We start from the raw sequence: 11,781 nt of genomic DNA on the forward strand, positions 1-11,781 counted from the left end.
AGTCGATCTTGAGTCATATGAGGAAAATATGGAGGAAAGATTTATAAATTACAAGAGACTCTACAAATACATAGTAGTAGTATCCGATTAGGCTACTCGATGCCCACTTGGACCTAGATTTTTTTAAGGATTATCTTAAAAAATAAGCAAAGAAACAAAACCAAGGGAGAAAGACAGGAGAATGATTCTGAGACTCACTCACAGTGTGACCTGGGTAAGGCACACGACTTCTCTTGTCCTCCCTTGAATACCAAGTCCCACTTTGAAGGCCAGGGGAGGGCTGGTCTGGTTCACCTGATCCTCCGTCGGCAACAGAAAAAGTTCATCTTGCAATTTCCAACAACCTTCTCATCCTCGGTGCATATCCTCCTGCATTTGCCCCGGCCAAGCCAGCACGGCTCACAAACAGCAAACTCACCTAGTTCAAGAAATAGTAGCTTATACACCTTTCCAGGGACTCCCTGAAAATGAGGAGAAGTTTAACAGCCACAAAAGAATGAGGGTGGGGGTGGTTTGTACAATTGTAAAGAGTGTTTTTAAGAACCAGCCCCAGCTTTTCAAAGAGCTTTGCTTTTTTCAGGATGGAGTTGGGGAAGAGGTATCGTTGAAGGAGGGATAAGCCCCATCTCTGTTCTCCACGTGGTTAAGGCCCTTGCATGAGTCAAAGTAAGCACAGGGGGATGAGGTGTCATGTATACGACAGAACCATAAAAATACACACCTGATAGTTCTGCAAATGTTACAAGATGAAGGTGGAAGGGCTACCTTTTGGTTTTAAAAGATCCTTGAAAGTAGAGGTGAAGTTAGGTTTAGTTCTGGTTTGGGCCTGGCAGTGGTGGTGTGTCCTCAGTAAACTGCTTGTTTTCCGCTTTCTCATTTCTCATATAGACATTCTAGAAATGCTTGTCTACACTGTAAGCTATTCTAGTGGTCACATGGAGTAATTTAGGTGAGTCTATTTCACCAAACAGTATGTAGCCCATTAGTTATTTTTGTAGTTGTTAATGTTCTTCCTGTAGAAGATGAGAGCACAGAGAGAGATTGGGGGGCTCTTCATCGTGGACAGATCTTCCATAATGGTAATGAGATCTCCCTTTATTTGATCCTTCTTAGACCAATAGCAGAGATTGGGATGCATTTTATTGGGTTTGGGAGCAGAGCCGGTAGGAGATGGATGAGCATGTTCCCCAAACATTGCTCATTAGCTGGTATAAGCTTGATCCTCTAAACCTGCTTTAGTTAGCACCCTGAGCTAATGAGACCAGCTCCAAATCTCTATGGACAAAATTCTATTCCAGTAACAAAGAGATTTCTCTATAAAATGGCAAAGCAGGTATGATGCTGGCTACAAGAGGAAGAGAAGGCAGAGGCAGAAATCTGGGATTTCAGGCAACTCTATTCTCACTGTCATTTCCATCCCTCCTTGTCTCTGGAGGTCAGAGGAAGCTGAACAGCTAGGGGTCCTAAAGGTAGAAATTATAGGTGAGGGATTCAACTTACCTCCTGGAAATGGCTGGGAATATTCAAGTCCTGCTTGGCACCCTAAATTTAAATCATCACATTTTGGATATTAAAATCAGTGCAGGAAATAACACTGTGTAAAACAGTATTCCCAGCTCCCCCCATCTGCTGTCGAGGGACAGCAGAGCACAGAGGCTGCTTCTTTATCCTATTTCTGAAGGCCAGCACTCCCAGGAACCAGGAGGGAGGTTTACAAAAGAGGGAAGGGGGAGGGAATAGCAGTTTGCTTAGAAAATGCCACCGCAGATTCAAGAAAATCCCATGAGAAGCTCAATGGGGAGCCGACCATTCCTGTCAGTCTTAGGATGGTCCACAGAAGAGCCGGCGGCTTGACCATCTGCCTCTTCACCATTCCATCCATTGGCGATTACCTGATAAAAATTGAGCCAAAATGAAGAAAAAGGCAAAGAAAAAACAAGACATCTTTCTGCTCAGGGTCATCTCTGAGGGAAGCCTCTTCAGAGCAGAGGTTTGGGGTCTCTGAGAGGACAGAAGGCTCACTTATATTTGCGAGAAATGGGGAATGTTCTTGGTCAGTGAAGTGAATCAGTAAAGAAAGCACATTTATATGCTCCATTTCCCAGGATCAAGGCCCGCTGTGATGGTCTCTATAAAGCCTTATCTTCGGAGAGTTCTGGCTGGGGGAGTGCAAGGAACACGAGGCAGGAGCTAGAAAAGCAGGCGCCTCCCACTGATCCTCCTGGCCCAACAAGTAGGAGCCTGCTACTCCCCTTCTCTCTCACAATTCAGTTTTCTCCCCCAAAGAATAAGGAGCAACTATGGTTACTGAGAGACAACACAGTTCCTTCTGCCAGCCTCAGAGTTTGTGTCCAGTTCGAGTGATGATGATTGGGACATGCTTGGAACACAGGGATTGCCCTGTAAGAAGAGCCCAGAAGCAGGCACTTTCCTTCTCTGGCTTTCCTTTGTGCTCCCTGTGAATGTCCCCAGGAGCAAAGGGAAAGGGATGGCAGTCATTTCACCAAAGGAGCTCTGCATCCCTGAGCCTGTACCACTGTCACCTGGCAGCACGAAGGCATAATTACACATCGTTTTAATTCATCAAGAACCTGGGTATCAAAATTAACATTTATATCCCGGTACCCTCAAATGAGTCCCATCCTATTGCCTCTGCTTACTCAAGCCTCTGCTTTTCATTTTGGGAAGGCAAGATGGGGGCACTGAACCACGTAGACTAAAGTCAGATTGGTTTAGCAAGTATGTGACTTCGGTTGTTTAGTTTGTTGAACTTGTTTCTAAATCTTTAAATGGGGATGTAATAAAGGTTTGTACTTTATAGGATATTTTAAAAGACTCACTGAAATGAATATAAAGTGGCTACCAGACTGTTGGCTTGGACTAAGTGCAGATGTACCTAGAGATGGGGTTGAGGTATCTCAGGGCCTAGCATACCATTAACCCCTCCCTGGGATAAGCGTGCCATGGTGTAGGTGGGCAACTTGGCAGGAACAGGCCTTTCCCCAAGCCCCAACTCAATACTGACTGCATCCCAGCACAGGTGTTGAGATATCCTTGAAGAGCTTCCCGGTCACCATGGGTGAGAGTGGCAGGCTCCTGGAGGAAACACACCCGGCTTGGCTCTCTCTGCAGCATGGGATGCCAGTCCCTCAGCATCTGGCAGGAGGGGGCAACCCAGCAGACGTGGTGAACCACACACAGATGTGCAGTGGCAGTGTGGGGATCCGCAGGCACCTGGGTAAGTCTGCAAGTGTCCTGCATGTATCCTTGTGCCTGAAGAATTGTTATATTAAACAGCAAAGAAAAATTTCTATGTCAGATTGAAGAACAGGTGCCTTTAATGGCACCTTTTTCCTGCTTTTTCAACATGGGCCTTTGCATTTTTATGATGCACTAGGTCCTGCACATTGTGGAGCTGATCCTGACCTGCAGTGAACTTCTGGCCTTAGAAAAATAAGAGGACTCTGAAACTCTCAAATTAAAGTGTTGGTCCTTGTCATGGGGCCACATCAATGGGCCAAAGATGCCTCTGTGTAGTGATCCCTACGGTGCTCACTGCTGTAGCTCAAAGCTCCCTGCTCCAAACTCAGATTCTTCCATACATGATTGCTTCGAGTATGATGCAAATAAGTATCTTCCTAGCCATTTAAGCCTATCTGCTTTGCACACGGCACAAAAATTCCCCCAACATCTGGCAACACAGATATGACAAATCCCATAGCTGTAACACTGCAAATTGCCGCTGCCTTCCTGAGGGCTGTGATCCCTGGACTCCTCACCTTGCTGCTGAGAGGTATCATGTAGACATATGAGCCCCTCTCTGATGCACCACTCCCCTGAGAGTTCCCTTCCCCCTTAGGGTGGATGCCTCATGCTACCATCTCTGGGAAGCCCTTCTTGCCATGGAGCCCTGTCCAGGTGCCCCCTGATGACACCTCTCCTGATCCTGCCTCTTCCTTGAGCAGCCACCCAACCCTGGAACTTATCACCCTCCTGCCCCTAGAATTCACCCACTCAAAGGCGTCTGCACTCTCCACAGTGAGGTGTGAACAGGGTGGCTCTTGGCCATTACAGCACTACGTGGCCTTAAGAGAGTTGGTTAGCTATTTGAACTGTAACCAGACAAGATCACATATGCCATGGTCTGAATGTTTGTGACCCCCCAACATTCATGTTGAAACCTAATCCCCATGCTGATGGTATTTGGAGGTGAGGCTTTGGAATGTGATTAGGTTAATAGAGTGGAGTCCTCGTGAATGAGGCTAACACCCTTATAAAAGGAGCTCCAGAGAGTTCCCTGCCCCCTCCTCCAAGGGAGAACACAGTGAACAGTCAGCCGTCTGCAGCCCAGAAGAGGGTCCTCACCAGCACCCGGCCATGCTGGTGCCTGGTCTTGTACCTCCAGCCTTTGGAACTGTGAGAAATGAGTATTTGTTGTTTACAAGCCATCGAGTCTGTATTTTTGTGACAGTAGCTTGAAGGGACTGAGACATGATCTGAGTTTAGATGAGAAGCCATGTGAAATTCTGAAATTCCATGAAGTGGACTTCCTTTCACCTTACCAACATTTCTTTGTGTTAAAGGGTTCAACTTCTCTCATGTTTGCAACCTTCACTTCCTGACTAATCAGACCTACCTTAAGAAGCAGACATAAATTACATGAGACAATAAATAAGCCCAATGAGACCATGGGTAATTGAAAAGGTTTGGAAGGTTGTCTTTTCTTATGGATTGAAATCATTTTAATTGAGGATTGGAAAGGAATAGAGGAAATGTGTATTTTCAATCTATCATTCTTAACTGGATTATTCATGAAATATAATCAGCACATAGACACACGCTCATGCACACACGCACACACAGCCAACAAAAACCTCATGGTGACTGGAAGATGCATGGGATATTCCCTAATAGTTTTTTAAAATATCAAATGTGTAGTTTGGAACAATTTTAGATTTGCCAAAGAGCAGCACAGACAGTTCAGAGTTCTCACGCTCCCTTCCCCTAGTATCCCCAATGTTAACATTCAAGCTAATAATTATTAATATTATAACCATGATGTATTTGTCAAAACTGAGAAATTGCCACAGGTATATCATATTCCTTCTAGCCAAACTACAGATTTCTAGCTTATCTGATATGTTCTCACAACCAGAGTGGAGTTCTGGGTTTGGGAGAAGCATAGCACAGAGCTAAGGGTCTTTTTCAACCTGTCCTTTTATCAGGGGTATGTGATGAGGACACGTCTGGTCACTCCTGATGGTCACCCAGCTCACTCAGCTACGGTACCAGATTTCTCCACCCTCTCCTGATGCTGTAGCTCTCCTACATGCTATTCTTTGGAATTATGCTCCACCTCCTACAGGGGGATGTCTACTTGGATTATCTGCAATTTTTCTGTAAAAATGTGTCCCTTTTTTCAGAGTGATTTATGTATTTAACCGTTTACTGATATCACTATGGTATGAGGAATTAAATGGATGGTCTTGCCTAGATTGAACACAAAACAGTTCCTTCAATAACACAGCAAGCATTTGATGCTTTTGGGGAGTTTATGATTATTTTAACAAATGCTTCGAAGGTATTTCAGCATTTAGTAGCAATCATAATAGGGAGGTGATGATGAGGGAGGTTCATCTGCTTGTTATCACATTAAAGAGAGGTATTCCGCAAGAGAGAAGAATTAAAGTGGATAATTCTGGTCTTTCTACTACTTAGCTGATTTACTCCAGATTAGGAAAAAGAGGTAATCAAATTAGTGTGATCCCATGACATTCAGAATATACAGATATTTGATATATATGTGTATAGTCTTAGTCAAATATCCCATAAGCTCACAACTCTCTAGGGAGCTGTTTACGGATTAAATAAGATAATATATGTAGCACTTAAAGTGTGTAGCACTTTTTTTAAAGATTTATTTACTTATCTGAGAGTAAGGGGAGGGGCAAAGGAAAAGGGAGAGAGAGACTCACAATCAGACTCCCCTCCAAGAGAGGAACCTGATGCAGAGCTCTATCCTAGGATCCTGAGATGATGACCTGAGCCAAAACCAAGAGCCAAGATGCTCAACTGACTGAGTAACCCAGGCGCACCTGTGAAGCACTTTTTAAAAAATAAAACATATGCTTCAGTTGAGCAACTTGCCACAGCTCATAAATATTGGAGGTGGAAATCAGACCCCACTGACTCCATTGTGATATTATATAGTTACTCTTATTTGCCTATGAGTGAACGGAAGCTATTAAGGAGCATAGTCAGGATTAGAAATCCAAACTTCCAGATTCCAGATCTTTCATTCCTGCTGGTGCATGTTTCTATCCCTGGTCATCAATGCACCCTCTACTCTATCCTACCTTCTTCCCCACTGTCATTCTTGGGAACTTTCCAGAGTCAGAAAAACAATGAGCTACAGACTGACACCCACTGATATATGTGGGCTCTACTTGGCAGAGCATGGACATGTCCTCATTGCTGAGATGCCTCACTGATCAAGATGTTCTTTGGTCTAGGGAAATGTATAAATGTGGTGTTTGCTGCTCTTTTATCATGGACACTGTGCTGACCTCTCAGGACCCTGTGAGTCATGAGGACGTTCCTCTTTCTTTTTGCTGTTTTCTTCCTTCTGGCCCCAGGTAAAAGGAATATCTTTTCAGGGAATTTTATAGAGGTGGCTCAGAGAAAGGGTCTGCTGCAGTGAGCTCCTGGGTGCATTCAGCCCTGTGGCTCTGCAAGGCAATATTTGCTATAGGAGGTGACTTTCCTCTGATGCCTCTTCTGGAAATCCCTTGCATTTCTTCATTATTGTCTAGGATTGGGTATCACAGGGTTGAAGAAAGCAAGCTATGCCAGGAAAGATGTCCTTTGGTCCCCAGCTCCATGCTCACTAACAAAACCAAATTTGGGGGAAGATGTAAAAGCAAAGGTAGACATCTATGGATCTTTTAAAAAAAATAGCTGTGATAGAGATGAGACAGGTAAGGAAAAGAGTCAGAGAAAGGAATGCTGGACAAGAAAAGAGAAAAAAAAAGAAAAAAAGAAAAGAGATAGAAGTCAGACACCGTTTTGTGTTAGTCATGGCATAGATCAAATGGCACCCTATAATTGCTACTCCTTCACCCTGAGGCTGAGTACTTGACAAACACATCACACCGTAAAATGCAAGTAGTTCTCCAGTGGGCCTTTAAGGGCACTTCTTGCTTTTTCTTCTTTTTAAGTATGTTCCAGTGTGGAGCCCAACTTGAGATTGAACTCATGACCTTGAAATCAAGACCTGAGCTGAGATCTAGAGTCAGTCACTTAACTGACTGAGAAATTGAGGTGCCCAACTGTGTCCTTCTAATTTAGCAAGATTCAGAGCAACGCTTTCAGCTTGGAAGGCCTGTTTTACATATATTTTTTCAGACACAGATAGGAAGCCTCAGCTGGGTTAGTTAGCTTCTCAAAGTCATGCAGATGAGTGGGAATAAAGCCAGGACCTGAGAGTTCCTATCATGACTCTTCGTCACACTCTCCTGCTGGCCAAAGCCTCCAATGGCTCCAGTCAGATCCTCCTCAAAATTAAAAGTCCAAGATTAGATTCATCCCAGGTTCCAGAGAGCTGAAGAAAGGGAGAAAGGTTATTTTTGAGAACCTACAATGAGTCCAAATTGGTGCCAAATGGTATTGGTGTCCCCATAGGTGGCTCAGAATCTTCACAACAGATACAAGTATCACTGGTCTATTTTGCAATAAGCCTGTGTGAGTAGATTCTGTGCCAGGTATACAGGGATCCAGGACCTATGGCAAGCTACTCACCCCACTGTCCTCGATGTACACATTGGAAAGTGACCAAGGACTCCTTTTCAGACCAGTCAAACTTATTATATAATTAGTCAACACAATATGTGATAATGTAAGATAAAAATGTCTAATAAAATCAAATGGAGCTGGCCTATTAATGTTCACATGCACACACACACACACACACACACAGAGTTATATGAACCTCTAGATGGGTGTGTGTGATGATCCATTCAAAGCCTTGTTCACACAGATGCTCTCACCCTCTGTGGAGGCTTTCTGTTTTTCGACCATCCCTATCAATTGGATGTAATACAAAGACTCTTGTCAACAGTGAGGTCCTGTACCGGTATCCCGGGCTGGCCTAATAACACTAGGAGGCCGGACAGAGTATTGTCTCCTGCAATGGGAACCATAGCTCACTGAGCTTTGAAATATTGGGGTATCTGTCCTTATGAACTTATATGCTGATGCTAGAAATAATTAGCGCACATGCTGGTACCGAACCACCTAGTTTTAATTTTACATATATGTGAATTAGCCACCTTTATATGTTGACATCAATTTCAATTTGTGTACATCCGACACTATCCTTACATATCCCTGGATTAAGTAAAACCCTAAAATGTTGTGTGTCTGATAAGATGTGTCTGTCCTTAACTTAAAGTGGGCTGCTCTTATGATTGCTACGATAAAGTTCTAAGGCCAGAGCTGGTATTCTGTGCAGAGTAGACAGAGGAGTCTTGGAGATCCACTCCCAATATACATCTCTACCTCTTGAACACATCTGATGAAATGTGGAAAAGGAATTTGATCAAGCCTTTCTAAGCAACCCGTTTCCTTTCACCCACCACGGCAAACTTTCCCCGCTCTAGATTTATCCTTGTTCACTCCGATCTTGGGCCATCTGCCCAGCCTCAGACCTGCTCTGCTCTCACCAAGTAGCACTTTGACAGTGAGCTGGTGAGTTACCCACCCTGGAGGGGTTTACAGGAACAAGGTGATCATTATGTCTTAGCTTCTGCTTCCCAAAGGCCCCACACGGCCTAACGCCAAATGCTGGAAGACAAATCTGTTCTTCCTGGTTTTTAAGTTCCTGTGACAAAAAGACAGAAAAATCAGAGAGAAAATAGTTTCCTGCCATCTCGTCTACTAGCAAGACGAGACACTACGGCAGCTCGTAAAGAAATCTTTACTAACTAGTTACATGACTGTACCTGGTAACTTGATCTATCTGAGGAGAGAATTAATCCAGGTGGCTCCTTCCCTTATATAGCCAGGAATGCATTTTTTGATGAGAAATGCTTCAAGCTTAACGGGAAGTGCGTGCATTCTTGCCAGAAAAATGAAGAACTGGTGGCTCTCTGCCAGAATTTTCTGAAATGCTGCCTGACACTCCAGCCATGTTGGATGAGTAAAGATGATAAATCTGAAGACTCTGGCTTTCTGGAGGGATATAAATGACCTAGTTTTTTTTGTTGTTGTTGTTTTGTTTTGTTTTGTTTTTTTACTCTGGCTTCTTCAGTGAGAATATACTTCAATAAAAATAAATGACTATCTTTTATCAACTTGTCAAGTGCTTCACTTAGAAGGGAAATGTGAATAGCTAAACTCCCTGCCTACTGGCTTATTTTTCTGTAATTTTGTGGTAAGATAATTTCCCCAGAACCATGTGATGTTTCTTCGTAAAGGAGACTGGTAGAAACTCTAAGTTAACAAACCTCTAGCTTGCCCTCAGACAGTCAGCCCCAACCACCTGTTGAGATAGATGATAGGTAAATGGATGGGTAGAGAAATGAACATATTATACAGATAGTTATATTAATGACAAATAGATAGCTAGATACATTTAGTTATCAAGGACTCTCGTGTGTCATACACACAAATAAATTAATCATTTTGACCCCATGGCTTTAATTAGAAACAGTTAAATACTCCCTATGGATTTGTCCCCTATCCATAAGTCTAGGAGCAAATTTGCTGATGGGCAGAGGGATTGTAAATATCTATAATCGACTGTAGCTCCAGTGACCTGGATCCTGATCCCAGATTGACTTTCTACCATTTGTCAAATTATTTCCTGACTCTAAGCTTTCATATTACCTCCTTCAAATAAGGATTCCTGGTCATGTTCCCCAGGGCCTAAGGTCCAGCCTTGGTTCTCTGTTGGATCAGATATCTTTTTTTTTTTTTAATTATTTTGTTTTGTTTTGTTTAATTTTTATTTATTTATGATAGTCACACACAGAGAGAGAGAGAGAGAGAGGCAGAGACACAGGCAGAGGGAGAAGCAGGCTCCATGCACCGAGAGCCCGACGTGGGATTCGATCCCGGGTCTCCAGGATCGCGCCCTGGGCCAAAGGCAGGCGCCAAACCGCTGCGCCACCCAGGGATCCCCTGGATCAGATATCTTGCCTTATTTCCCTCTTGATTCCTCAAGGTCAACGTATTTAATTCTGTTGGAATCAACAACTTTTTCTAATAATATTTTTCTGTTTTGAGACAATTATAGAATCATGTACAGTTGTACAAAAAACCCACACAGATACATCTCTACTTTTTAATCCCTTTTTTCCGAATAGCACAACCAGAGTGCAATATGACCGCTAGGTAATGACATGGATACAAAATGAGTCCATCACCACAGAGACCATGTTGTCCATTCAGAGCCAGACACTTTTCCCTCCTGCCTCCACCTCCACCTCCTTTTGGTACTACTAACCTGTACCTCACTTCTACAAATTGTCCCTTCATGAATGTCAAATAAATGGGATCATACAGAGGTACTATCTGGGGATTGGCTTTTGGCTCACTATAGTTCTCTGGAGATTCTTCAAGGTTGTTGGATACCTCAATATGTCTTTCCTTTTTGTTGCTCTGTGATAGTCCACAGTATGGATGTACCACAGCTTAACCATTCCAATGGGTACTGGAGGACAGCTGGGTTCTTTCCAGTTTGGTACTATTATAAGTCAAGCTGCTGTCAACACTTATGTTAATAGGTTTTGGAGCAAACAAAAGTTTTCATTACTGTGAGGTAAGTGTCTTGACATGCAATTTCCAAATCCTATGGTTATGAGTTTAGGTTTTTATGAGATAATGCCAAACTGTCTTCCAGGGCTGCTGCATTTTACACTCTTACCTGGAATTAAGTGTGGCCTGGCTTATCCACACTCTAGTTGACATCTGCTGCAAAGAATTGTCATGATTTTTTTTTCTTTCTTTCTTTCTTTCTTTCTTTCTTTCTTTCTTTCTTTCTTTCTTTCTTCTTTCTTTCTTTCTTTTTTTTTTTTTTTTTTTTGCCATTTGGTAAGTGTGTATTGACAGCTCATATGGGCTTTTAATTTGGATTTCTCTAAAATCTAATCACCTTGTCCTGTTTGCCATTTTCAATGAAATGTGTGTCTCACACTTATTTTGTAATTAGAAACAGATATATACAGAACAGTCCCTCCTAAAGCAGCAGAATGTACATTTTTCTCTAGTGCACACAGAACTTTCTCCAGAATAGATCACATACTAAGTCAAAATCAAGTTTGCTGAGTTTGGAAAGTGCTTGATATATTCTTAATATGGGCCATCTGTTAAAATAAATAAATAAATAAATAAATAAATAAATAAATAAATAAATAAATAAAAATATGGGCCATCTGTTAGAGATGCAATTTCCAAATATTTTCCCCCACAATCTACAGCTTGAATTGTTAACCCCTTAATAGATCTTTTGCAGAGCAAATTTCTCTTTAGATTTTGTGAAGTCCAACTTATGTCTATGGATTGTGGGGGCTTTGGGGAGGTCAAGTATAAGAACTTTTTGTGTAGCCCTAGACGATTTTCTCCCATATTCTTTCTTAAAAGTTTAATAGTTTCACATTTACACTTACATCCATGAACCATCTTGAGTTAATTTTTTAAAAGCTGACAGTGGGTCAAAGTTTTATTGTTTCCATTTCTCTATCTGTGGGTGTTCCTCCAGCAGTGTTTGTTCAAAAGGCTTTG

General features: G+C 42.5%; 2 protein-coding genes across 2 annotated transcripts; one reads left to right on the plus strand and one right to left on the minus strand.

The window, feature by feature from the left end:
- Positions 1 to 290: 290 nt before the first annotated feature.
- Positions 291 to 1,962, minus strand: DEFB105A (defensin, beta 105A). Its single transcript, NM_001165259.1, has 3 exons — positions 1,893 to 1,962; positions 1,501 to 1,542; positions 291 to 418 (listed from the first exon to the last, which is right to left on the minus strand). Exons 1-3 carry the CDS (start codon positions 1,960 to 1,962, stop codon positions 291 to 293), a joined length of 240 nt encoding a protein of 79 aa, NP_001158731.1.
- Positions 1,963 to 6,558: 4,596 nt separating this feature from the next.
- On the plus strand, positions 6,559 to 9,344 carry CBD104 (beta-defensin 106A). The gene is made up of 2 exons (XM_038560535.1): positions 6,559 to 6,635; positions 9,059 to 9,344. Exons 1-2 carry the CDS (start codon positions 6,587 to 6,589, stop codon positions 9,244 to 9,246), a joined length of 237 nt encoding a protein of 78 aa, XP_038416463.1. The 5' UTR covers positions 6,559 to 6,586; the 3' UTR covers positions 9,247 to 9,344.
- Positions 9,345 to 11,781: the final 2,437 nt, after the last annotated feature.

The sequence above is a fragment of the Canis lupus genome, chromosome 16 (assembly GCF_011100685.1).
Source record: "Canis lupus familiaris isolate Mischka breed German Shepherd chromosome 16, alternate assembly UU_Cfam_GSD_1.0, whole genome shotgun sequence".
In the NCBI taxonomy this organism is placed as follows: domain Eukaryota; kingdom Metazoa; phylum Chordata; class Mammalia; order Carnivora; family Canidae; genus Canis; species Canis lupus.